The sequence below is a fragment of the Leuciscus leuciscus genome (assembly GCF_965113295.1).
Source record: "Leuciscus leuciscus genome assembly, chromosome: 1".
Taxonomy (NCBI): domain Eukaryota; kingdom Metazoa; phylum Chordata; class Actinopteri; order Cypriniformes; family Leuciscidae; genus Leuciscus; species Leuciscus leuciscus.
Genome location: NC_138725.1, coordinates 68819069 through 68842473, shown reverse-complemented (window position 1 = coordinate 68842473; position 23405 = coordinate 68819069). Strand labels below are relative to the sequence as shown.

At 40.4% G+C, this 23405-nt stretch overlaps 1 protein-coding gene across 1 annotated transcript; it reads right to left on the bottom strand.

Moving 5' to 3' along the window:
• Positions 1 to 1732: 1732 nt before the first annotated feature.
• LOC309497761 (uncharacterized protein) lies at positions 1733 to 12107 on the bottom strand. Its single transcript, XM_082168069.1, has 17 exons — positions 10717 to 12107; positions 10271 to 10340; positions 9841 to 9933; positions 9499 to 9709; positions 8173 to 8353; positions 7686 to 7918; positions 7415 to 7593; positions 7234 to 7327; positions 6940 to 7076; positions 6402 to 6519; positions 6235 to 6326; positions 6010 to 6127; positions 5614 to 5732; positions 4801 to 4998; positions 4424 to 4576; positions 3129 to 3331; positions 1733 to 2930 (listed from the first exon to the last, which is right to left on the bottom strand). The coding sequence occupies exons 5-10, from the start codon at positions 8267 to 8269 to the stop codon at positions 6453 to 6455; spliced, it is 807 nt and encodes a 268-aa protein (XP_082024195.1). The 5' UTR covers positions 8270 to 8353; positions 9499 to 9709; positions 9841 to 9933; positions 10271 to 10340; positions 10717 to 12107; the 3' UTR covers positions 1733 to 2930; positions 3129 to 3331; positions 4424 to 4576; positions 4801 to 4998; positions 5614 to 5732; positions 6010 to 6127; positions 6235 to 6326; positions 6402 to 6452.
• Positions 12108 to 23405: the final 11298 nt, after the last annotated feature.

The window sequence follows — 23405 nt, the reverse complement described above, 5'->3', positions numbered from 1 at the left end:
ATCCCAAAGATGCTCTATTGGGTTGAGATCTGGTGACTGTGGGGGCCATTTTAGTACAGTGAACTCATTGTCATGTTCAAGAAACCAATTTGAAATGATTCGAGCTTTGTGACATGGTGCATTATCCTGCTGGAAGTAGCCATCAGAGGATGGGTACATGGTGGTCATAAAGGGATGGACATGGTCAGAAACAATGCTCAGGTAGGCCGTGGCATTTAAACGATGCCCAATTGCCACTAAGGGGCCTAAAGTGTGCCAAGAAAAAATCCCCCACACCATTACACCACCACCACCAGCCTGCACAGTGGTAACAAGGCATGATGGATCCATGTTCTCATTCTGTTTACGCCAAATTCTGACTCTACCATCTGAATGTCTCACCATTCTTTGTAAACCCTAGTAATGGTTTAGCGTGAAAATCCCAGTAATTGAGCAGATTGTGAAATACTCAGACCGGCCCGTCTGGCACCAACAACCATGCCACGCTCAAAATTGCTTAAATCACCTTTCTTTCCCATATTCTGACATTCAGTTTGGAGTTCAGGAGATTGTCTTGACCAGGACCACACCCCTAAATGCATTGAAGCAACTGCCATGTGATTGGTTGATTAGATAATTGCATTAATGAGAAATTGAACAGGTGTTCCTAATAATCCTTTAGGTGAGTGTATAGTAAAGCTACAATTTTATAACCCTAAAACTGACCCTACTCTGGAAACTGGAAGAACTTCAAGTATGGACGCTGATTTGAACGCTTAGTAACAAGTTCAATGGCACGTCTCTACAGGGGGGAGCGTGCCTATGTTCCCACAGCCCTATGTTCCCAGAGCCCTAAGTGCCCACAGCTCTTTGTTCCCACAGAGGGTTAGGGTTACCCTAACCCTAAACCTAACCCTAACTAGCTGTAGCAGTGTAGAATAGCTGTAGTGTAGACTAGCTGTAGTAGTATAGACTAGCTGTTGAAATTATAGGGAAATGTATGAACACAATACTCAGTTTTGAAAATGTCCTAATGTGGGATCATAGAGTTCCTGACAGATTTCTCCTGACCTTTTGGTGACTTGGCGCTTCTTGCTTACAGTAACTGTTTGGGGGACAGGGGAGGGTTAAATGTGGTAAGAAAATTACTTGACTTAGAGTTTCATTTTTTGCGAAAAATCTTTGAAATTTTACAAATATTGAGAGAACATAGGACTGTAGGAACATATGGTTGTGGGAACATAGAACCTAATTTTCAAAATTTTCAGTAAAAAAAAATTCTCCGAAATGTGGGAACATAGGGCCGTGGTAACATAGGGCCGTGGTAACATAGAGCTGTGGGAACAGAGGGATGACCCCAACTAGGGAGCTGGCACAAATCTCATCTGAGACTGCTTGTCTCTTAGCCCTTTCCCTTTCTCCTCCCTCTCTCATCTTATCCGTTTCATCGATCTGTTGAAGGTTCTGATTGCTGTGTGATCAGTTTTGACTCTTTGTGTAGTGCTTTCTAAATTACAACATTGTGTAGGCAATGATAAATGGATAATGTGTGTAAAGTTTTGCAGTGAAAGTTTAACAAATCTGACTCATGTGTCAAAACTGGGGAGTAGTGTTTATAGTTTGGGGAAAAGGGTGTGCTTTTTGATAAACGGTGTTGTGTTTTTGAAATTTGAGTTCAAATCCATAGTTACAGTGTTTCAGCAATCGAGAAAAACTGTAACATATACACCTAACAGATACACATTACTTATTATGATAGATCTTGTTTAATTACAAACAAGGTTGATTGTTTGAAAATAAGTAAAAAGACATGCATTAAAGTAATTAATTAATAATGCAGTTTGATGTTAAACAGAGTTTAAACTGTTAAACAGTTTATCTGTAAACAAGATTCCACAGTGTGATGTTTTTTTTAATCAACTATACAAATACAAAATATTGTTTTTCAATAAAGTATGAAAAAGTAAAAACAAAATATTCATCTTTTGTCTTTCACAACAATACCAGTAAAAATACACCAAATGCATATTTGTCAAACAAGCCATAAGGCTGTATTTAAAAACATTGGAATGTGAGGTTATTAAGTTTACTTGCAAAAAGCTCCAGCAGAACAAAGAATTAAGTCATCTGTCAACTGTAATAATATACAATATAAATTAGAATCGTAAAATAAAAAACTGTGTATTTTTCTGTTACATACTATAATGCATCTTTGCAGTAATATAAAGTTACACAAGTTATATACACTCAATTAAGTAGTGATCCATATAGGCAGCCTCCTCTGGGGAAAAACAAAATGTCATAGACTGACACAGACACTGCTGCTGCACCACAGAATAAGTGAATATTGAGAAATGCAATCAAGAATGAGTTTTTACATTAAGGCCTAAATGTGATGATAGAGGAATTGTCATGAGGTCACCAAAGTCATCATGTGCTTACAAGATTTCATGGCAATCTGCCCAATTAGACAATATTCAATTTGACATTCTGGTCTAATGATTGTGCTACAGGGAATGTCATAAGGTCAACATGACATGATTCATTGCTCAGCAAATTACAGAAATCGGTTCATAACATTTGTTGTATGCAAGTCAAAAGTTTGGCCTAACGTTGGTGCAAAAGGAAAGGTCACAGGGTCACCACAATTAAGGGGAGTCTCTCTTAAAAGAGTATACACTACCCTAATATCATATGAGCCCAGTAATTACATCTGGTAATATCATACATGCAAAGTTTACATTTTTGGATAAGATTGGTGCACCTATACTGAGAGGTTTGTGCATTTTCAATGAACTGTGCAATGTGCTTACTAAATTGCTTGGAAAATCTAAATACACAGTTTGAATTTTTAACAAGATTTTGATGTGGTTAATCAATCAGCATACTAATAATACACAGATATAGGGCAAGTCCATTTCCTTCAACATAGTCCTTCGTGCAGCTTCCATCTGGGGAAATACAGAAAAACAAAAAAGCAAGAATTAGGATAAGAGGGTGAATTTCAGCTGTTTTAGAATAAGTAAGGTGTGTAAAGCATTAATAAAACACACAAATAAATTATTAAGAATAACAGTAACAGGGGGTTATTCCAAAAAACAAACAAACATACATAATAATAATAATAATAATAATAATAAATAAATTACCTAAATTGTGTTTTCCTCTTCATCCTCACTGGTGTCTGGACTACTGAGGCCACTTTGATCTTCCTCTTCAACATGTAGAAGGACAGAGGCCTCAGGACCTAAGGCAGTCTTGTACTGTTGGAGGACCACTTGGAACCTTTCTGACACCTCTGACAGTCTTCTTCTCAAGAGACAGCAAAGTCCCTCATTTCCCTGGTCTACGTCTCAAAATACAAACGAGATTACATTAAAGACAAACTATATTAAAGGTTGTATCAGTGATTTCAGGCCCAAACATAAAAGATCACATTCATCTAATCTTTCCTAATGATCCGCTAGCATAAGCAAGCCGTCAAAAAACGCGTCTCTGTAGGCAGCCTAGGCTCTGAGATCTGCACACAAAAACAATTGCACTCACCACCACTCAAAACCAAAACAAATAGTGTTCCAACCAATCACCGACAGGGGTGGGTGTTGTGAGGTTTTCGCGTGCAGCCGTCATAGGCAGCCTTGCACGAGCGCAAAACCTCACAACACCCGCCGTGATTGGTTTTGAGTGGTGGTGAGTGCAATTGTTTTTGTGTGCAGATCTCAGAGCCTAGGCTGCCTACAGAGACGCGTTTTTTGACGGCTTGCTTATGCTAGCGGATCATTAGGAAAGATTAGATGAATGTGATCTTTTATGTTTGGGCCAAATAACTTAAATGGAGTAAAAAGATATCACCAATTCAAATCTACATAGCAGGATAATTGGCATTTTTATGTGTATCGCTGACATGGGACCAGGCTAGCTTCTGTATAAAACAACTTAAGGCAACATGGCTCACTGAGGTGACTTTATGGAGGGAGGCCCAAAGCAGCATATATATGTCTGATAGCTGTTTTAAGTTAACAGTTTTCTTCTTCACTACAGTTGTGCTGAAGTAACACATTTTGTTACTTGCTGACCAGCAAGGTTTTCTATGTTGACTGGAGGAGATAATAATAAGATTAATCTTGATGTTATGCTAACCCCATGTAACACACCAGGACACAAATTCCAATGTTCAAATTCTTTTGTTCATTTCCGCTTTCCAGTAACAGACATAGTACAACAAATCTGCACATCTTTCAAGCAAATGTGAATCTGTATAGCCTTACTGACTTGTTACCATAGCTACAGTAACAACTTTAATCCCCATTTTTTATGTATATCCCAAAGGACCACGGCAAAGAGAGCCATAACCGTTCTACTCCATCCAAGTTCTGTGACTGATGTGTTTTTTTGTATGTTTTTTTTAAACACATTAGATGGACAGGGTTTTAATTAAACTTACCCTCCTCAGCCAACTTGTTCTTGAGAACCATTGCCAGGCTCTGCAACCACGTGCAGTGTTGTGCCATCTCCAACACCAAAACGCTTGTTTCCTCATGCAGTCGCCTTGTTAACATCACTTGGTCGTGCACTCGTTTCTTGATCGAAATGTTTGCTAAGAATCAATAACAGTTATATGTATACATGAGACAATCTTGCATAATCACTAAAACATTGACTTTTTTTTTTATCAATTGATACATAAGAAAACTGAAAATACACCATTAAACTAAATTAATATTACAACACTCAATATGTAACATGCATGCCTTAGTTCAGTATACTCTATAAAGCAGAACTGTAAATAAATTCCTGTGAAGCATCTAAAAACAGACATACCACTGCCATGAACCTCCCACGGCCATATTTGAGACACAGTACTCTCTCCAATTAGGGAATGCTCCACTACAGCTACGTCAATGGTTGTTGCCGATTCTAGTACAAGATCATTTTATTTCTGTTACTGTATCTCCTGAAGAATGAGTTTTTTGTCTTCTGCCAGCTTCCTTCGAAGGCGATGGCGAAACTCGCTGCTGTCTAGAAAGACATGAAGTACAGAGGCAGAGGTTTTTGACAGAACTCTTCAACAAGAAAAAAATTATAGCACCAAAAAAATTGAAAAGCAAAGCTGCAGTTATTGAAGTATGTGAATATTATAATGTAGACTGACATGGGAAACAAATTGTCCAGTGTGTAACATTTTGGGGGGAATCTATTTGCAGGAATAACTAACACACACACACTTTTCATGATTGCCTGAAAATAATAATTGTGCATTAATTAATTTAGAATTGGCAGTTTTTTTTTATCTAAATACGTTCCCCTTTCACGGAGGCCGCTATGTTGCACCTCCATGTTCCTACAGTAGCCCACAACGGACAAACAAACACTGGATTTAGATAGTACCTCTCACATTTTCTCGTCGGCTACCGTAGCTTGGAAAGATAGAGGTGAGGGAAGCTGGTTGCAATCGTCAAACCTCACTGATAGATACCACTAAATCCTACCACTAATACAGACTGGTCATTTAAAGAACAGAATTCAATGATTGAGCTGAACTGTGCTACTACATTATTTGCTAATTCCATGTTGGTGGAGTAGGATGCATACAGTAGCCTGAATTTATCAACCTATTATATTATATAGTTATACCATTCTGACGGTAGAGGGTTCGCTTCCGGTGCCTCACACTAAGGTAGAGAGCCCCTCAATTGATTGCTGAAGTCCTCTGTGTGTGGTGCCTTGACTGGGACGAGATGTATCAGGTGTCTCTGTAGAAGATATAGTGAAAGCAAATTCACTGTTAAAACAACACAGAACCGTTTCTCTGCTTGAATTTCATGTAAAACCTTTTAATCCAACTTATTTAAAAACTTTGTATGTGCACTTCCTGCAGGGAACTGGGAATATACTAATAAACCTGACATAAATGTGGCATCACATTAGATGATGATCCGCCTACAATTTTTTGCTGCTCTTTAATATCAAACATAAAATTTTGATTGTAGAAAGGGATGTTTGTTGTTTCTTTTATCTGGTCATGCTTACCACCAGCTGCCCATTCCTTTACATCAGATAGACACTGTGACACCACTTCATCTGTGCAATCTAGCTCTGTTTTTAGGTCAGCTAGCCTTGCAGTCTCATCATGGAGTCTCTGACAAGTCTGATGAACAGTGTTATACAATAATCAGGATTAAAACTTTGTATGATTAACAACAGGCCAAGTAAACACAACAAAAGGACACACAAAACAATTAATATGAGACTTACCTTCACATATCTTGTGGAAAGTGCCTGATGTAAAGAGATATTTTTTTTCTCGTTCCACCCCATTGCATGCAATGTAAGCATGTCCACCCGTGCTGTTGAAAGCAAATAATGAGGTTACGATGATCAATCTAAAAAAAGTATACACGAATATTGCAAACTCTGGTCACCTGCTTTGGACATATATTTGGTCGTCAGGGCACAACGTGAGAGGTAACTGTTCACTTGCTCCACCTCCTCACCAGCGGTTGTCCCTGCTCCTTCCTGGTTCCTGCCACTCCAATTAATCTGTTAGTAAAGGGTGGAAGAAATTCAATTAAATGTTATTTATATAGCCCAATATCACAAACCACAATTTGCATCAAAGGGCATTACATTCCATGCAAGAAATGGTTATGCAAAAAGACAAGATAATATAGTGTAGCTTAACTTATATTTCATATTATTAATGTGCTTGTAAATATTACAAATGTACATTTGATGCCAAAATATTATACACACCTCACACTTAGTAGCATGGGCTCGAGCATGCATTACACTGAGAAAGGGTTTCATAGTGGTCAGTTCCTGAAGAGCAGGAAGGACACTAGCAACTTTCTCCAGGTATGGCCAGTATTTGCATGCCACGTCCATTGCGAAGAATTGTGCCTTGGCTGGCATGAGCTCCCTTTGAAGGTACAGAGGGTAGGCAAATATCTCCCCCTGTACATATTAAGGGCTTTCAAAAGGAACCCATGGCGACACACAGCAACCTCCATCCCCTCTTCATCCAATTTTGAAGCCCTCCTTGAAGTTTCCCTCGCTGCTGTCCACTGGGAGTCCCCACATGTGCCTCTTCCCTGTGTCTATGACACACAAAACAAACACGACAAATCAAATAAAAGCAATGGCGTCATTCAATATATGGCATTTATTCTCTCAATTTGATTTTGTAATTGGTAGGCAGGAGTAATTGAAGTGGGGGTTACGTTTATTATTGTAACAACTATTTTGTCAACTTGCATTTTTCACTGCTTTCTGTATGGTGTCGACAAATCTAGACACCGCACTGTCTTCAGCCACAAAGAGCCCCTCAAAAAAGCCAGGATCATCAGAGCTGAGGAAGAAAGAAAAATAGAAAATCCATTCATGAAATATATGAAGTAAGAAAATGAATCAATAAAAAGACTGGAAGAAAGATCACCTTCCGTTTCGGCGAAAGCGATATAGCTTTCTGTTTCCATCTGCTGAAACAGCCAACATTTCCGGCGTGCAGGCTGGGCAAGTGAAAGGAGCACTACAGCAGAGCTGGTCTTCCTCAAATGATGCATACGAAAGCTCTAAGAAGCTGCGCTGCAGTGCATCGCCGTTGATAGGTCCAGACTGGAAAATATATAGAATGAAATAGTATTTTGATATTGTCTGCTTATGGATTTTTTTTTTTATTATAAAATGGTAATAACATTTACACTTACTCTTCCTCCACACTTAGTGCGATGCTCCAGCAGTTTTGCGAAGGCTTGTCTGGAGAATCCCGGAGAGATGATCTTGAGTTCCTGAAGGGAGCTCAAGAGGTCCAGTGTATAAAGTGTGGAATTGGTGACGGAGGCTGGCCAATATCCACTTCTTAGGAGGTCTTTTAAGTCAGGGGTCCACTGCTGCTGGCATGTTTGACATTCATACAGTGGCTGATGCAAGTCAAAACGCCCTTGGAACAAAAAAAAATTATTAAAAATATAATACACATTTACCACATACTTAATTTTACAACACTTAGTTCATTATGCACATTGTGAATGGTTGAGAGACATTGCACAAGTTCCTATAATCCCACATTTATATTTTCAAATTCACTAAATTCCACACTGCTGTGTTGATTGGACATTATGCTGGAAAGATGCTAATAATTTTTTTCTTTGCAGAGGACAAAAAAAAAAAGAGATATATATATTTTTTTTTTACCATTGATGGTAATTAAAATCACTGGTTTGCCTGGTAACACAGTGAAGTTTGTGCCTCCACAGGAGCAGTCTGGCACCTTCACAGTTGGCAAACGCATTCCCTGTTGTGGAGTGGATGTGTTTTGTGATGCAATACATCACAGTCCCCACAGAACCACTCCTCAGGAAGACACTCTCTGCACCTAAGGAGAAAATAAAACAATATTATAATATAATACATTATTTCAGGTGAATAACTTATATAAACTACTGTACACTCTATTTAAGCTATTTCACTTTTACTAGGTTCGATTTTATTGTAAAGGATTGCATAGTGGCTCAGTGTTTAGCATTGTCACCTCACAGCAAGAAGGTCCTACACTGTAAAAAATGATTTTTTGGTGAAGTAAATACTACTGAAAAAAAACAATGTAATTTACATGAAAAAGTTAGTCCAGGCAAGAATTTAAAAAACTAAGTAAATTCCATATCAGTACTTATTTCAAGCGAGTAGAAATGAAAGCGTAAATATCAACTCAATAAAATTAAGTAAAAATTACTCAACTTTTCTGATACTGGGGTTCCCATCATGCACTGGACCTTGAATAATTAATGAGGTTCATTTTTCACTGTTTTCCAGCTGTATTTACACTGTTTTATCATTGCTTTTGTTGTCAGGATTAGTAACTTGCCATTTTGTGACATTTTGAGTAAATTTTCTGCTCAAAATGACACATTCAAACACAAAAATGATCCATCAAATGTTACCGTCATTGTGTATTGTCTACGAAGTATTGAGGTACTGTATTTGCATTCACATGAGACTTAACATCTGACATGATGTCTTATAAATTACTTAGATAATCTAAGTAAAGCACATACTATAAATGATTGGTATAATTCAATATTATTGTTTGAGTGAAATGTAATGCAAAGGAATATTCAACTAAATCGATATCAATCAACCTTTTACTAGCCAAGTTAAAATTACTTATTATCTTTGTTACTTTCACTTAACTAGGTTAAGTAAAGTTTACTTAATTCCATATTCCAAGTAAATTTAACTTAAAGATTTCTAATTAAAGCTACTAATAAATGTTTAGGTTTTTACTTGGCAAACTTTGTAAATTTACTAGCATTTTCAGAGTGAAAAAAATTAGCAAGCTTTTTTCAAGTAAATCCTACTCCAAATTTTTTACAGTGTAGATTTACTTTTCTCATTAATGTGTTTTTTATCTGGGTATCTAAGTCTTCTCCCATCCCAAAAGACATGTATCTTAGCCTATGAAGCAGGGCACTCAGCAAACCTACCCTGGGTAATTGAAGTTTGGTATTAATGAAAACCAACCTAATAACAGCAGGCTCGTTGCAAAGGCAACACAGGGGATGACCAACAGCCTCTTTTGAAATAAGGCATTTTAGGTGGTATGGTCTTGCTTCCTTCCAGCGCTCTGAGGCTTTCTGCTGCCGAAAAGACCATGATGATGCAGAGCTACTTTGAGGCTGAGCAGCAGGAGGACATGACACCAAAATATCAGAGAGCCTCTCCATATTTTTTTCTGTAAAGAAAATCCAAAAATAAAGCAGTAAGGGATAATTTAGATAAGGAACAATTAAAAGTCAACTGATTAGTATTAGAATGAACACTTTTTTTATACTGTACATGCATAAATTCATCACTGTGAATTACCAAATTCCTCTTGAGGATTTAGTTTTGTTGAGGTTGCAGTAAGTGGAACCTCCACACTGGATGACAGGGAGCACTCAACCGTGGGGTATGTGGCTGTAAAACAGCACATAGAAGAATAAGAAAAAAGTTAGGCTATCACACTCTATTCTTGTTCTTCTTTTCAAACTATATACTAAACAATTTATGAAATCAGAAATTTTTTTGTTAAGTACTTGGAAATATCTTCTACAATAGCGTCACTGAAAGGTTTATCTACTTTTTAATGTCTTTTTAGATATTTGAATATTTTAAACTCTCAATAAACAATTACAGTGTTCTAATTTGAGTTGGTCCAACATTGTCATAGTAAATTCCTACAAATGTCAAATAATTCAGATATAATCTGTGGCGGAGGCTTGGCGTCGCCCTCCTCGCCTCCCCCTCGGCTTACCACGTCCTACAGAGTCCCTTTTAGAGGTGTGTGGAGGGTCTCGTATACGTTTCCTCTCATCAGCTGCTCTCTGTGTATTGGAGTGAATATTTCTTGTAAGACTGATGTTGATAAAAGTAAGGTAACCAAAAGGCAGGTAACTTGTGAAAGGAAAACACAACATAGGGTGTTAGTAAGGTGTTGAACAGCTTAAATGAGCCTTGGAATAGATTCTCCAAGTATCTGTAACTCAGAGGGATGGAACTGCATATACTATTATTATTATTATTATTATTATTATTATAATATTCCCTTATTAACACATGTCACAGAGCATGGCAGGATGCATCATGCAATATACCTGTATTAAATCTTCTGCACTCATCATTCTTACATATTCCTCATCACATTTTACTTTAATTGGTTATGTTTGTTATAAAATGATTGAGGTGTACAAAAACTCTAACCTTGGCTTCAGCTAGAATGTGTTCATGTTTCAGCTCCAGAGCCATGCGTCTCCCCTCTTGGTAGTGGGGATCCTTTGAATCAAGTTTATGCTTGGTGGCCATTGCAATGCAGTCAGATACAGACAGACAGACAGACAGACAGACAGACAGACAGACAGATACAAACAGACAGTCAGGGATGGGCAGTATTTCAGATACATGTATTTAAAATACGTATTTGAAATACAAAATACTATTTTGTATTTTAAAGCCTTTGGAAAAAATCAAATGTAATTTGTATTTAAATACATTTAAGATGAGTATTTTTGTATTTTCAAAATACATAAAATACTTTTTGCCAGTCAACCTCTTTATCAGGGTATTGATTTTGTGCATCAACTAGTTCAGACATTCACTAGCTCAGCATTAGATCAGTGATTTTTTTTTTTTTTGGAATAAGGTGAGAATGTCATGATCAATTCTACTTGTTGATTAAAGTTAAAATAGTGCATTATTCACTTCAGTTAACGTGAAAGAATAAAAGAGCAGAGACAAGTGGGAAAATAGCGTAAGCCAATCAGTCTTGACCGGTTGTTTATTTTGATCAACTAGCTTGTCAAATGTGTTTAAAGCATTACTGCATGTTAGGGCTGGGTGATATGACACTACGGGCCCTATCTTGCACCCAGCACAATTGACTTTGTACACCGATGCATGTATCATTCCTATTTTGCACCCGCGCTCAGTAGCCTGGCTAACGTCAGACCAAGTCTCATTTGAGACTTGGTCTGGGAACCACATGTTCATTTTCTCGTATTTGAGGCGTGGTTTACGAATGCCCAGAGCCGTTTATTGGGCGCTATGAATGTCTATCAAATGCGCCTGTACGTAGCTCATAGCCAATCGTTTCAATTATACCAGATGACATATGTAGAGTGACAGAAATTCGACGAGGAAAAAGACGATGGGTCAAAGATTTATTTGTACACGATGGCGTTTAGCGAATATTACCGTTTGTGCAAGATAAACATGAGGGTAGAGGTAACGTTGAGTCTGATGCCATGTTGGATCCATAGATATAAACAAACTGCTTCGGTGTCGTCATCGTCTTGCTGCTCCCTCCCCATTCTGTGATTGGTTCCCTTTTTCAGGGGAAAATCTGGTCCATGGTGTCCAGGCTGCCTTGCAGCGTGAATAAAATCGCGCTGCGAGCAAGGCAGCATCGGGAAACCCAGGCTACGCGCTCAGTGGACTTCAGGGGAAATCATTGTTGTGTCCATGAAGATGTGAAAAAATAGGCATAAATCTAGCTTACACATTTACCCAAATTATCATACGCCTGTTTAACCGAAGCTAATCTGGGTGTGTTTCTCCATCCCCAATGTCACTTCTCTGTGTTTTACGGCCCTGACGAGAACGTCCAGGGCCGGCGCTAGCCATTTGGGTGCCCTAAGCACAAATGCTTGGTGGTGCCCCCCCCCCCACCCACCAAGGGAATAACAACCATTCAGAATTTCTTAGTTAGGTTCTCTTTACTTCCAAAATAACTGCTGCAAATAAATAATTTTACATTAACAATGGCACCAAACATGAAAAGAAATAAATAATATAAAGGTTAAAATTATAAATACCAAATACCACCACAATTACTAAAAACACAGATTTGGAACTGAACAATGTAAACACAGAAAGTTAAAAGTGCAAAGGTCAGGCACAATATAATAATTCTGTACATAATTTGACAACTCTGTGAATATGAAAATATACAAACACTGAGATTGTGGGGGGGTTTTTTCTTCTAATTGCAGTTTCAAAGTAAAAAAAAAAAAAAAAAAGAAGATTTTAGCCATGCAGGGCTAAAGCCCCGGATCTTTTGCACTACTATAGCGACGCCCCTGGACATGCATACGCATAGGCGTAATTTGCGGGTAGGACATGTCCCCACCACTTTTGAAACATCTCGCGGCACGAATGTACCAATACAAACAAACAAAACATCTCCAGTTAACCAGCAGAGCATTCATTTCATTCGTTTTTTAAATAAGAGTCGATCTAGCGCTGAAATGTGTTGTTTTTTTAAATCAACTGATCAAAGTGCTCGTTGCCGAGCGATCAGTGGCGCGGATACTATGTTTGTTTCTGGCTCGCGCACAGCCTTCACTCAGACGCGCTTTTCAATCCGTTGTGGAGAGACTCTCTATTCGCTCCGGTACAATTAGAAAACAAAAAGCACAAAAAGTGTCCCTGCCTGATATACAACCACTAAAAAACATAATCGGTTTTGATGAAAAAAAAAAAAAAAAAAAAAAACTATATGAGTGCGGATTAGAACTCAGAACCTCTGACACGCTTGGCAAAAATTCTACCACTGGACCACTTAAATACACACATAATTTTCGTCGGATCAACATATAATATGCCTCATTGAACGACCACTTAAACCCAATATTAACATGCTTTAGACATATTTTATTTGTTATTTATACTAGTACCCTATTGTGATGATTTTTCACGACCCAGATTTTTTGGTGCCCCCCCAAGCACTTGGTGCCCTACGCGCAGTGCGTGATGTGCGTGTGCGGAGCGCCGGCCCTGAGAACGTCGCTCTCCTCGGCTGTGAACCGCTCCTGGCGTGCATCTAGCAAATCCGCTGTTATAATAGCAAACCCGCCATGGAACAAGCGCGCCTGCTCTTAAAGGGAATGTGAGATGACGCTCTGATTAATTATTTATTTTAAAAAAATCAAAAGAGTTTGAAATTCAGTCTATGCTGTGGAATCAAAACTGATATGGAGAATTGTGAAACCATGATATTGTTACAGTGAAGTAAAATTGAGATTTTGGTCATATCGCCCATCCATATTCTTTACTAATTAGTAGAAAAGGTTCCCACAGTTTTAAATACAGTATGAATTTTTTAATAGTGTTCACCACAAGTAATAGACTACATTGTAACCAGAAATAAGTATATAAATGGCTGCTATTTTGCATAAGTTTATTTGTAATTGCCAGAAAGAAAGAAAGAAAGAAAGAAAGAAAGAAAGAAAGAAAGAAAGAAAGAAAGAAAGAAAGAAAGAAAGAAAGAAAGAAAGAAAGAAAGAGAGGGCAGAGATGAGGTTAGGAATGATAAGTCAGTAGGCCTATGTAGTTTCTTCATTCACTGTGACCTATCCCTGCACTGGATGGCCAATTTCACAAGTATTTTGTGTATTTTCAAAATACAAAATACTGTATTTGTATTTAAATACATTTTTTCACACAGTATTTTGTATTTGTATTTAAATACATTTTTCCACACAGTATTTTGTATTTGTATTTTAAATACATTTCCATGTATTTATGCCCATCTCTGCTTACTATGTAGGTTTTAAGTCCAAAATAGCTGACAAACTGGTAGCCAGCATATTATTTTTGGGCTTCATATTCTCACAACATAGTCGAGCACCCATTTTTTTTACTCAAAAGCTACATAGTAGGCTCATACCTACAAACAAACAGTATGTGTGGGTTCAAAGTTTCACAACCAAGTGAGTGAGCACCCTATCTAGACAGCATTTCTGGACTCAAACCCTACCTAGTAACGTTAGGCTGCCTACCAACAAACAAACAAACAAACAGCATTTTTGGGCTTCATAGTCCTAGTGAGCTGCCTAACGTTACCCTAGACAGCAGTCATTTGAATGCCTAGGTAGGCAGCTCACTTCTTCCTGAGCATATCCACAGAGAGCAAAGTGTTTACCTGCAGAACCACCTCGACATCATAGGAGTTTCCTTTGCTCTTCTGGTGCCCGCGGAACTGGGAGCCGCTGTAGAGCAGAGAGGTGTTGACGCCGGGCTGACGGGTATTGATCGGCGGGGGCGGAACGAGAGAGGCCGAGGCAGTAGCACCTCAATGCAGAACACGAGATCCGGGGGGCGGAGTTGGATCCAGATAAAGGGGTGGAGATTGGTAGGTTTAGGGGTGGGTTTAGGGATTAAGGGGTGGAGATGGGTAGGTTTAGGGGTAGGTTTAGGGATCAGGGGGTGGAGATGGGTAGTTTTAGGTATATGTAAGGTGGGAGGAGTTGGATCTAGATCCGACTCCTCCCCGTGGATTTCATGTTCTGCAGTGAGGACCATCTCGGCCGAGGCCATGCAGGCCAACGACGAGCCCTGACAGCAGTCGGTACGGACCGGCATGTTTGATCGCTTCTGCGGGGAAGTCCCCGAACACAACCAGCTGAGCGTCGCTTATCCGAGACCCGGGAAGAGAAGAAAACGCGACACTGACAGCGCAGTGCGTGAGTTTCGGAGTTTCTCCCGCAGGACGCGCGGATGAGTCCCTCAGAGCAGAATGAAGGCGCTCAACAGCGAGTCATGTGATCCAGCATGCTGTTCTCTGATTGGATGACGAACATCGGGGAACTATGACGCTGGATGTTCATTGGGTACTCTGGAAAAGGCATGATGGGATTTGCAGTTCTATTACAAGAAAGCAGTACTGTAGAAATGTAGAGAATCGTTTATGTTGTGACAGCTGTTTCTAAACAATAAATTTGCTAATAAAACCTGTTTAACGTGGTATGTATATATATATATAAAATTCCATTTGTGTATATACACACACACAATTTAAAACAAATTTAACAAATTTCTTAAACATATTTGGCAGAAAGGATTGTGTTAGCTATGATAACATGTAATGACTTGTAAATGTGTGTATGTGTGTGATATATATATATACAATTTATATAGCTTTATTTCCAAATTATATATAACTAGCCCACACCCCATTTGAGAAATGCCCTTTTATGTAATATACAGCTCTCTCTCTCTCTCTCTCTCTCTCTCTCTCTCTCTCTCTCAACAAATGGAATTGCTGCAGCACTCTTTACTCGTCTGTAGATGGAAGCATTGCATAAAGTACAAAAACAAACCCTACAACATTCTTGTAAAACTGATGATCTCAAAATTTTATAAACAAAACAAAGATAATACAGCTGCATACTTATCAACATCTAACAACAAAATAAGCAAAAATAGTTTATATATATACATACATAACTGTATATATTCTGGATCTGACAAGAGAAACATTTGAATTGTCCTCAGATGATGCCATGTCCTCCAGCTCATCCTTTACTAAACGAATGTAGTTTTGGATCTCTGAGATGCACTTGTGATTCCTCTTCACCTCGTCATTGTGTAGCCTATCTAACTGAAACAAAAAAGATTTACATTTTATTTAATAACAAAAGGTAGTTCTGATCCTGAACAGCTGCATGGTAGGTTACAACGTGATATAATATAATATAATAATATTGTTAAGGAGTTCACAGGAAGTGTGTTAATAATCAAGTACCGATTTCAGCAGAGCGCTCATCCAGCTGTTGACCCGTGCCAGTAGCTCATCCTCCCTGTCATCAATCTTCTGCAGGTGGGTGTCGTGAGAAGCACTGACTGCATTGGTCACTGTGTCTTTATTTACCAAGAGCTACAGGGCAGCATAGGAAATGAGGACGAAGGATCAGTCAATACTAAAAATAAGTGTCTGGCATGTAGTTACGATGGCTTTTGACTTCTTAATTATTCATAATTATACACAAATTAAGTGATCATGAAGACAGTTTTCCACTGACCGTTGCCAGATCATCCGGTATTATCTCGCACAAATTCAATGAACCATCCAACCATGGTCTTTGAAGATGTCCTCTAAAAAAATAAAAAAAATAAAACATATTTGTGAAACTTCCACTTGTTTAGGTGATATGTTCCGTAATTACATTAAAAATATTGGTATTTTTATTCTGACCTCCAGTTGGTTCACCAGTGGCAGTTCAAGACTCATGACGGTCGGTTTAAGAGAACTGCTCAGCCTGTTCATGGCAGGAAGTGATGTGAGCTTCAAGAAGATTGGTGTCTGTGATCTGTTGCCTTTCCACAATCTTCTGCAATAGAACAGAATTTAATTTGTGAGCGTTTTGATGTGTTCAACTGGTCAGAAACAGGTTGTCTGTTAGCTCCAAATGGGAATTTTTAAAATTCAGAATAAGACATTTTTCAATCTCTTTCAGTAAACAATTGCAACAATCTGCCCTTTTAGATGAGACCAATTTAACAAGAGAGATAAGTCTCTGCTGTAACAAACCCACGCTTACAGATACTGACAAAAGGAAACTACTTACTCTACAAACCAAATTAGATCATATTTATACACGAAAAGCAAATGTAGCATTTATTAGATCCAGAGCAAAATGGATCGAGGAAGGAGAAAGGAATTCATCTTATTTCTGTAGATTAGAAAAATCTCGCCAGGAAAGGAATAATATAGGAACACTGATCATTAACCTCTTCAGACCCGAGCTTTGGTTTGGCGTACATTTTAGATTTCTTCTAGCTTTTTGGGGTTAGGAGGGACCAATATATATAATAACCAGATATTATCTTTGAACATGAAGCACTTTTTGAAAAAAATTATGTCCACATATGTGGACACTGGGTCTGAATTCACAGAAAAAAATCAATACACCATTGTGTAACAAAGTGCAAATCTCTTTTATTTACAGCCTGTGCCTGAACATTTTTCGTTGTTACTCTTGTATCACTTCTGAACATACATACATACATCTTCCGCTTATCCGGGGCCGGGTCGCGGGGGCAGCAGTCTAAGCAGAGATGCCCAGACTTCCCTCTCTCTAGACACTTTGTCCGGCTCTTCCAGGGGGACACCGAGGCGTTCCCAGGCCAGCTGGGAGACATAGTCCCTCCAGCGTGTCCTAGGTCTTCCCCGGGGTCTCCTCCCAGTGGGACGCACCCGGAACACCTTCCCCGTAAGGCGTCCAGGAGGCATCCGGAACAGATGCCCGAGCCACCTCAGCTGGCCCCTCTCGATGTGGAGGAGCAGCGGCTCTACTCTGAGCTCCTCCCGAGTGACCGAGCTCCTCACCCTATCTCTAAGGGATCGCCCAGCCACCCTGCAGAGAAAGCTCATTTCGGCCACTTGTATCCGGGATCTTGTCTTTTCGATCATGACCCACAGCTCAGCCCAGGTGAGTTGGAAAATTTATCCGGGGCCCCACCCTGGAGCCAGGCCCGGGGTTGGGGCTCTTATGAGAGCGCCTGGTGGCCGGGCCTCCCCTCCCCCCATGGGGTCCGGCCGGGCTCAGCCCGAAGAAGCGACGTGGGATCGCCCTCCCGTGGGCTCACCACCCGTAGGAGGGACTGTAAGGGGCCGGTGCTTAGAGGATAGGGCGGCAGTCGAAGGCGGGGGCCTCGACGACCCGATCCCTGGTCCCTGGAGGGGTGCTGGAAAGCGCTCTTACTGGGGACTCTGTCGTTCTACTTGGGGACTTCAACGCCCATGTGGGCAGCGACAGTGACACCTGGAGGGGCGTGATTGGGAGGAACGGCCACTCTGATTTGAACCCGAGCGGGCTAGTTACAGCTTGTCCATAACGAACACCATGTTCAAGCATAAGGGTGTCCATCAGTGCAAGTGGCACCAGGACACCCTAGGCCGGAGGTCGATGATCGACTTTGTGCACGTTTCATCTGGCCTCTGGCTGTATATCTTGGACACTCGGTGAAGAAAGGGGCGGAGCTGTCAACTGATCACCACTTCTGAACATTGATATGGAAAAACAAAATTTCTATCCAAATAAAAAACATATCCAAAAAATGTGCTTTCTTTTTTGTAACACTCCAAAACTTCAACTTCTCCAAACTAGGAATGTTATTTTTATTTGTGTATGTGTGTACGCGCTCGATCGCAGTGAGCAAGAGTGTGTGTGTGTGTGCGCGCACGCGATAGTGAATGAGCAAGAGAGTGTGTGTGTGTGTGTGTGTGTGTGTGTGCGCGCGCGATCGCGAGCGAGCAAGAGAGAGAGAGTGTGTGTGTGTGTGTGTGTGTGTGTGTGTGTGTGTGTGTGTGTGTGTGTGTGTGCCACGAAGCTCTGCAACTACAAATTTTCATTTTTTTGCTAACATTCTTATACAGTTTCATCGAAGCTAAGTCCCAGTGTCCACATATGTGGACATCAAATTTAGCAGCCTAGTAAATCTTTCCTTTTACAAAGTTCGTCAAATGTGCATTCCATTTTAATTGTCACGGGGTGACAAAAATAATTAGAAAAGAGATTAAAAACCCTTGTGAATACAGTGCTATTTGGAGACCTCCTGTGGATGCCCGTCTCATTACACCGCAAATCTGTTGCTATGGCAGCGAGGCTAATGGCCCGATTGACCGCAGGTGTGGAGTAATTAACAGAGAGCGTTGGGAGAGGAACACGGATTCAGATGGGGCTTTAAAAAGAGAGAGGAAGCAGACTGCTGTGTGGTTCTCCTCCCGTGAGGGTGGTTCTCTTTCCGTGAGATACTGTGTTCTTTTCGGCGGGTTGTTTGGATTTGAGGCTGGGCTGTGAAATGAGCGAAGACTGAAGCTGAGAAATGGACAGAGGAGAGTGAAGTGTTTGTCAACAGAAACCCAAGGAAGATTGTCAGCGGTGGGAAAGACGCAAAGTGATGAGTATCAGATCCGTTGTTTATATGCACTAACACTGAAGTGGTGTTGAGAGTTTGGAAAGTGTGTGGCACGAGTGAACCAGTACACCGAGTGAATTGTTGATCTGTCTCTAACTTTGTCCTCTCCTTGCTGGATGTGATGATTGCTGTACCCGTTTTCTGCTGTCTCTGGAGAGAAGTTGAGCCCTTGTGAGAGACGAGCGTTTTATCCGGTGGGAGAAAGACCGGTGGGCGAGTGCTGGCCCGAATGCACGGTGTGCGAGTGGAATGCAGTGCCTGAAGTGACGATTCCCACGGTTTGTGGCATGGAGTGAAGGTTATCGTGTGGATAAGTAATAGTAGTTTGCTGTGCACTCTCTCCTTACAGTCTTTCACCCGCTGTCCCCAAGGAAGGTTTGATATCAAGCGCCCAACGTACCCTGTGAGACAGCCTGGCTTTATTAATGTTGAATGTTCATCTATTGTTAAATGGTTACATCCTGCGGCATTATTACAGTGTACAGCTGAAGTGAAGTGTCTCGCTTAAAGCATCCTTCCTGCCTGGTGGTCTCCACACGCCCCTATCGAAGCCGCTGCCCTGTTCAGAACGAGAGAAGGTATTGCAGCCGAATGTTTCATCTACTGTTGAATGGTTGAATCCTGTTGAAGTGTTACAGTGTACAGCTGAAGCGGAGCGACTCGCTTAAAGCATCCTTCCTGCCTGGTGGTCTCCACACGCCCCTATCGAAGCCGCTGCCCTGTTCAGAACGAGAGAAGGTATTGCAGCCGAATGTTTCATCTACTGTTGAATGGTTGAATTCTGTTGAAGTGTTACAGTGTACAGCTGAAGCGGAGCGACTCGCTTAAAGCATCCTTCCTGCCTGGTGGTCTCCACACGCCCCTATCGAAAGCTGCTGCCCTGTTCAGGACGAGAGGAGGTATTGCAGCCGAATGTTTCATCTACTGTTGAATGGTTGAATCCTGTTGAAGTGTTAGTGTACAGCTGAAGCGGAGCGACTCGCTTAAAGCATCCTTCCGCCTGGTGGTCTCCACTCGCTCCAACGAAAGCTCCTGTCCTGTGTAGGAAGAGAGAAGGTATTTCAACGGAATGTTCGCAGATTGTTGAATAGTTAAAACCTGTTACCTGGTTACAGTGCACTGTTGAAGAGGAGTGTCTCGCTCAAAGTGTCCTCCCCGTTTGGTGGTCTCCACATGCCCCATCGAAGTCCCCGTCCTGTTCAGAAAGAGAGAAGTATCCTTGTCAAGTGTTCGCATACTGTTGACTGACGAACCCTGTTGTATCGTTGCAGTGCACAGCAAAGAGGGAGCGTCTCACTTAAAGTGTCCTCTGGCCTGGTGGCCCTCCGTGCTCGCGTTACAAGCGGCCGCCGCTGTTGAGAAGGAAAGAGAATAGCTGTGGTACTTACCTCGATCGAAGTGTCGTCCGGTTGTTCAAGGTTCCCTCCCGTCCCGGCTCGAGGCCCCCGTCTCACTTGGCGTGGCCCAGAGGACATCTGTCGGAATATACTCACCTGCTTCTCCTCCTGGCCCGGCCCGCTCGCCACCCTGTGATCCGTCCGAGTTTGAGACCATCACTCTCTGGATACTTACCTCGGGCAGCACCCGGGGCCAGCTCCATCCTCGCCGTGAGTACTTACCCAGTGACCTACCTGACGGTGTGAGTCCCCCTCCGATCCCTCTCCAACGAGCTGCAGGGCTGTCACGAGCGTTCCGTCCTCCTTGGCCCAGGAGGGGCCATCGAATTGCCACTGGCGACCAGAAGGAAGATTTTAATTAGGACTTTTCAAATTTTGCTTTTAACTCAAAGAAATTGTTATTCCTTACTCCTCTTGTCCGTCTTGTTCCTTGGCACGCTCCTCGAGGTGGTACCCGGTCTCCAGGGGTGGGTGCAGTCTGGCTCGGCCCACCCCGACCTGTGACATAATCATACAACACTATTATGCATAACTTAACAAGAATCAACAATGAAATGTTATTAATTTTTTTACCTTGTGGACGTTTTGGTCTGATGTGGCTGCGTGACATTTCGCCTGTGTTCTCCGCCATCTTGACATTATTTATGTTACGTTTTTTTTTTCTCCTGTCACCACCAGATGGCAGTGTGAGTGTCTGTGTTTGTGAAAAACATGTTCCAGTTACACAGAATTAAGTATTATGCATAGACAGTATAAGATGCTGCACACAGCCAAAAATGTGATGTCCACGTATGTTGACGATGTGGACACGGGGTCTGAGGAGGTAAATGAAAATGAATGCTCTGATCCTAAAACTATAATCAATGAAGTTTATTCCTTTTACAGTAATCTAGATTCTTCTAGATTATCAGCTGATGCATCAGAGGCTTTCTTTAATAAAATTAAAGTTTTATTCCCCAGATAAATGAATAAACACTTAAAGAAGCTTTAATTAACCATTCACTTCCAGAGACGTTTAGGCAAGGGGTAATTGTTCTCATTCCAAAACCAAACAAAGATCCCAAAGTCTTGGACAATTGGAGACCGATAACATTATTAAATAATGATTATAAATTGCTAACACACATATTCTCAAATCGTCTTAAAGAGGGTCTTCCTCAAATAATAAGTGAAACTCAATCAGGATTTATGAAAGGTAGATCAATACACAATAATGTTCGCCTTGTCCTTGATCTACTTGAGTATAATGAGCATGTTAAAGATGATGGCTTTGCCATCACTCTTCATAATTGCAGCTGAAATGTTGTCAATCCTCATTCAAAATTCAGATAGCCTATTGAACAGTCAGCTGGCCGACGACACCACTCTATTTCTTAAAAATGTTGAGCAGGTCCCAAAGGTTATAGAAACTATAGACTCATTCTCAAAAGCAAAACTTAACTTCAAAAAGTGTGAGTTGTTATCTATACATGACTGCCACCTTGAGGCAGCTTATGGTATCCCTATTAAAACTGCAGTCAAACACTTGGTATACATATAACTAAAGATACTAAGTTGAGTGAAACATTAAATGTATGGAACAAACTGGATGAATGTAAATCAAGATTAGACAGATGGTTAAATAGAGATCTTTCTCTGTTTGGTCGAATCTTTATAACCAAAAATAGAAAGCCTTTCAAGGTGTATTTACCCAGCCTTTTCTCTGTCTATCCCCCCAAAAAAGCCGCTAAGTCCATCAATACATTAAACTTTGATTACATCTGGAAAAGAAAACCACATTATCTGAAAAAAAGCAACTATAGTGAAAGACTATGAAGATGGTGGACTACAAGCCATAGACTTTGATTGTAAGATTAAATGGTTAAGATGCTTTCTAGCAAACAGTAATAGCTTCTGGTATTATGTCTCCAGGGGTATTGATTTACTTTTGCGCTGTGATTTTGTTATTCCAAAACTTCCTGTAAAGCTGTCTGCATTCCATTCACAAGTTCTGTTATTTTGGAAACTATTGTACAAGCACAATTTTACTCCCCATGATGTTCCCATCTGGAATTGCAGATTCATTCTCTTTAGGAATAAGTCCCTGTATTTCAATGAATGGATGGAAAACAACATTTGGTCTGTCACACATTTACTGGACAGTTATGGCAATGTTTTATCTTTTGAAGATTTTGGTACAAAATTTAATTTTCAGTGCAATCGTAAACATTATGATATGGTTATACAAAGCATCCCTTCTGCCTTCCTTTTGATGGCAAAAAATGCACTACCTAATTTGCTCAACCCTCCTCTTCTCCCTTCATTGATGATTGCTGGTCACCAGTTCTGTAGTTGGACTTTGCAAAACAAAGTGTTCCGTGATCTCTTTTACTCTGACTTTATACCCAATGCAATACAGCCGAAATGCAGCTTCTCTTATTTTCACTCATTCTTCTCTGAAGAAACTGCGCACAGATTTTTTAAAGTTACCTTTATCACCAAAAGCTAAAGAGCTTCACTTCAAAGTCATGAATGACATTTATCCTTCAAGAGAACTCCTCTCACGTAGATTTAACTTTGATCTAACCAACTGTATATTCTGTGATGAGGAAATAGAGACCACGGATCATTTGTTTTTCTTTTGCCCTTATAGTAACACTTTTTGGTGTGACATGTATGATTGGCTGGAGCCTTATCTCCAGGCTCTCTCCAGTTTCACCAGAGATAATCAGTGGTGGACGAAGTACACATACCATGTACTTGAGTTAAAGTAAAGATACTCAAGGTGAAATATTACTCAAGTAAAAGTAGAAGTGC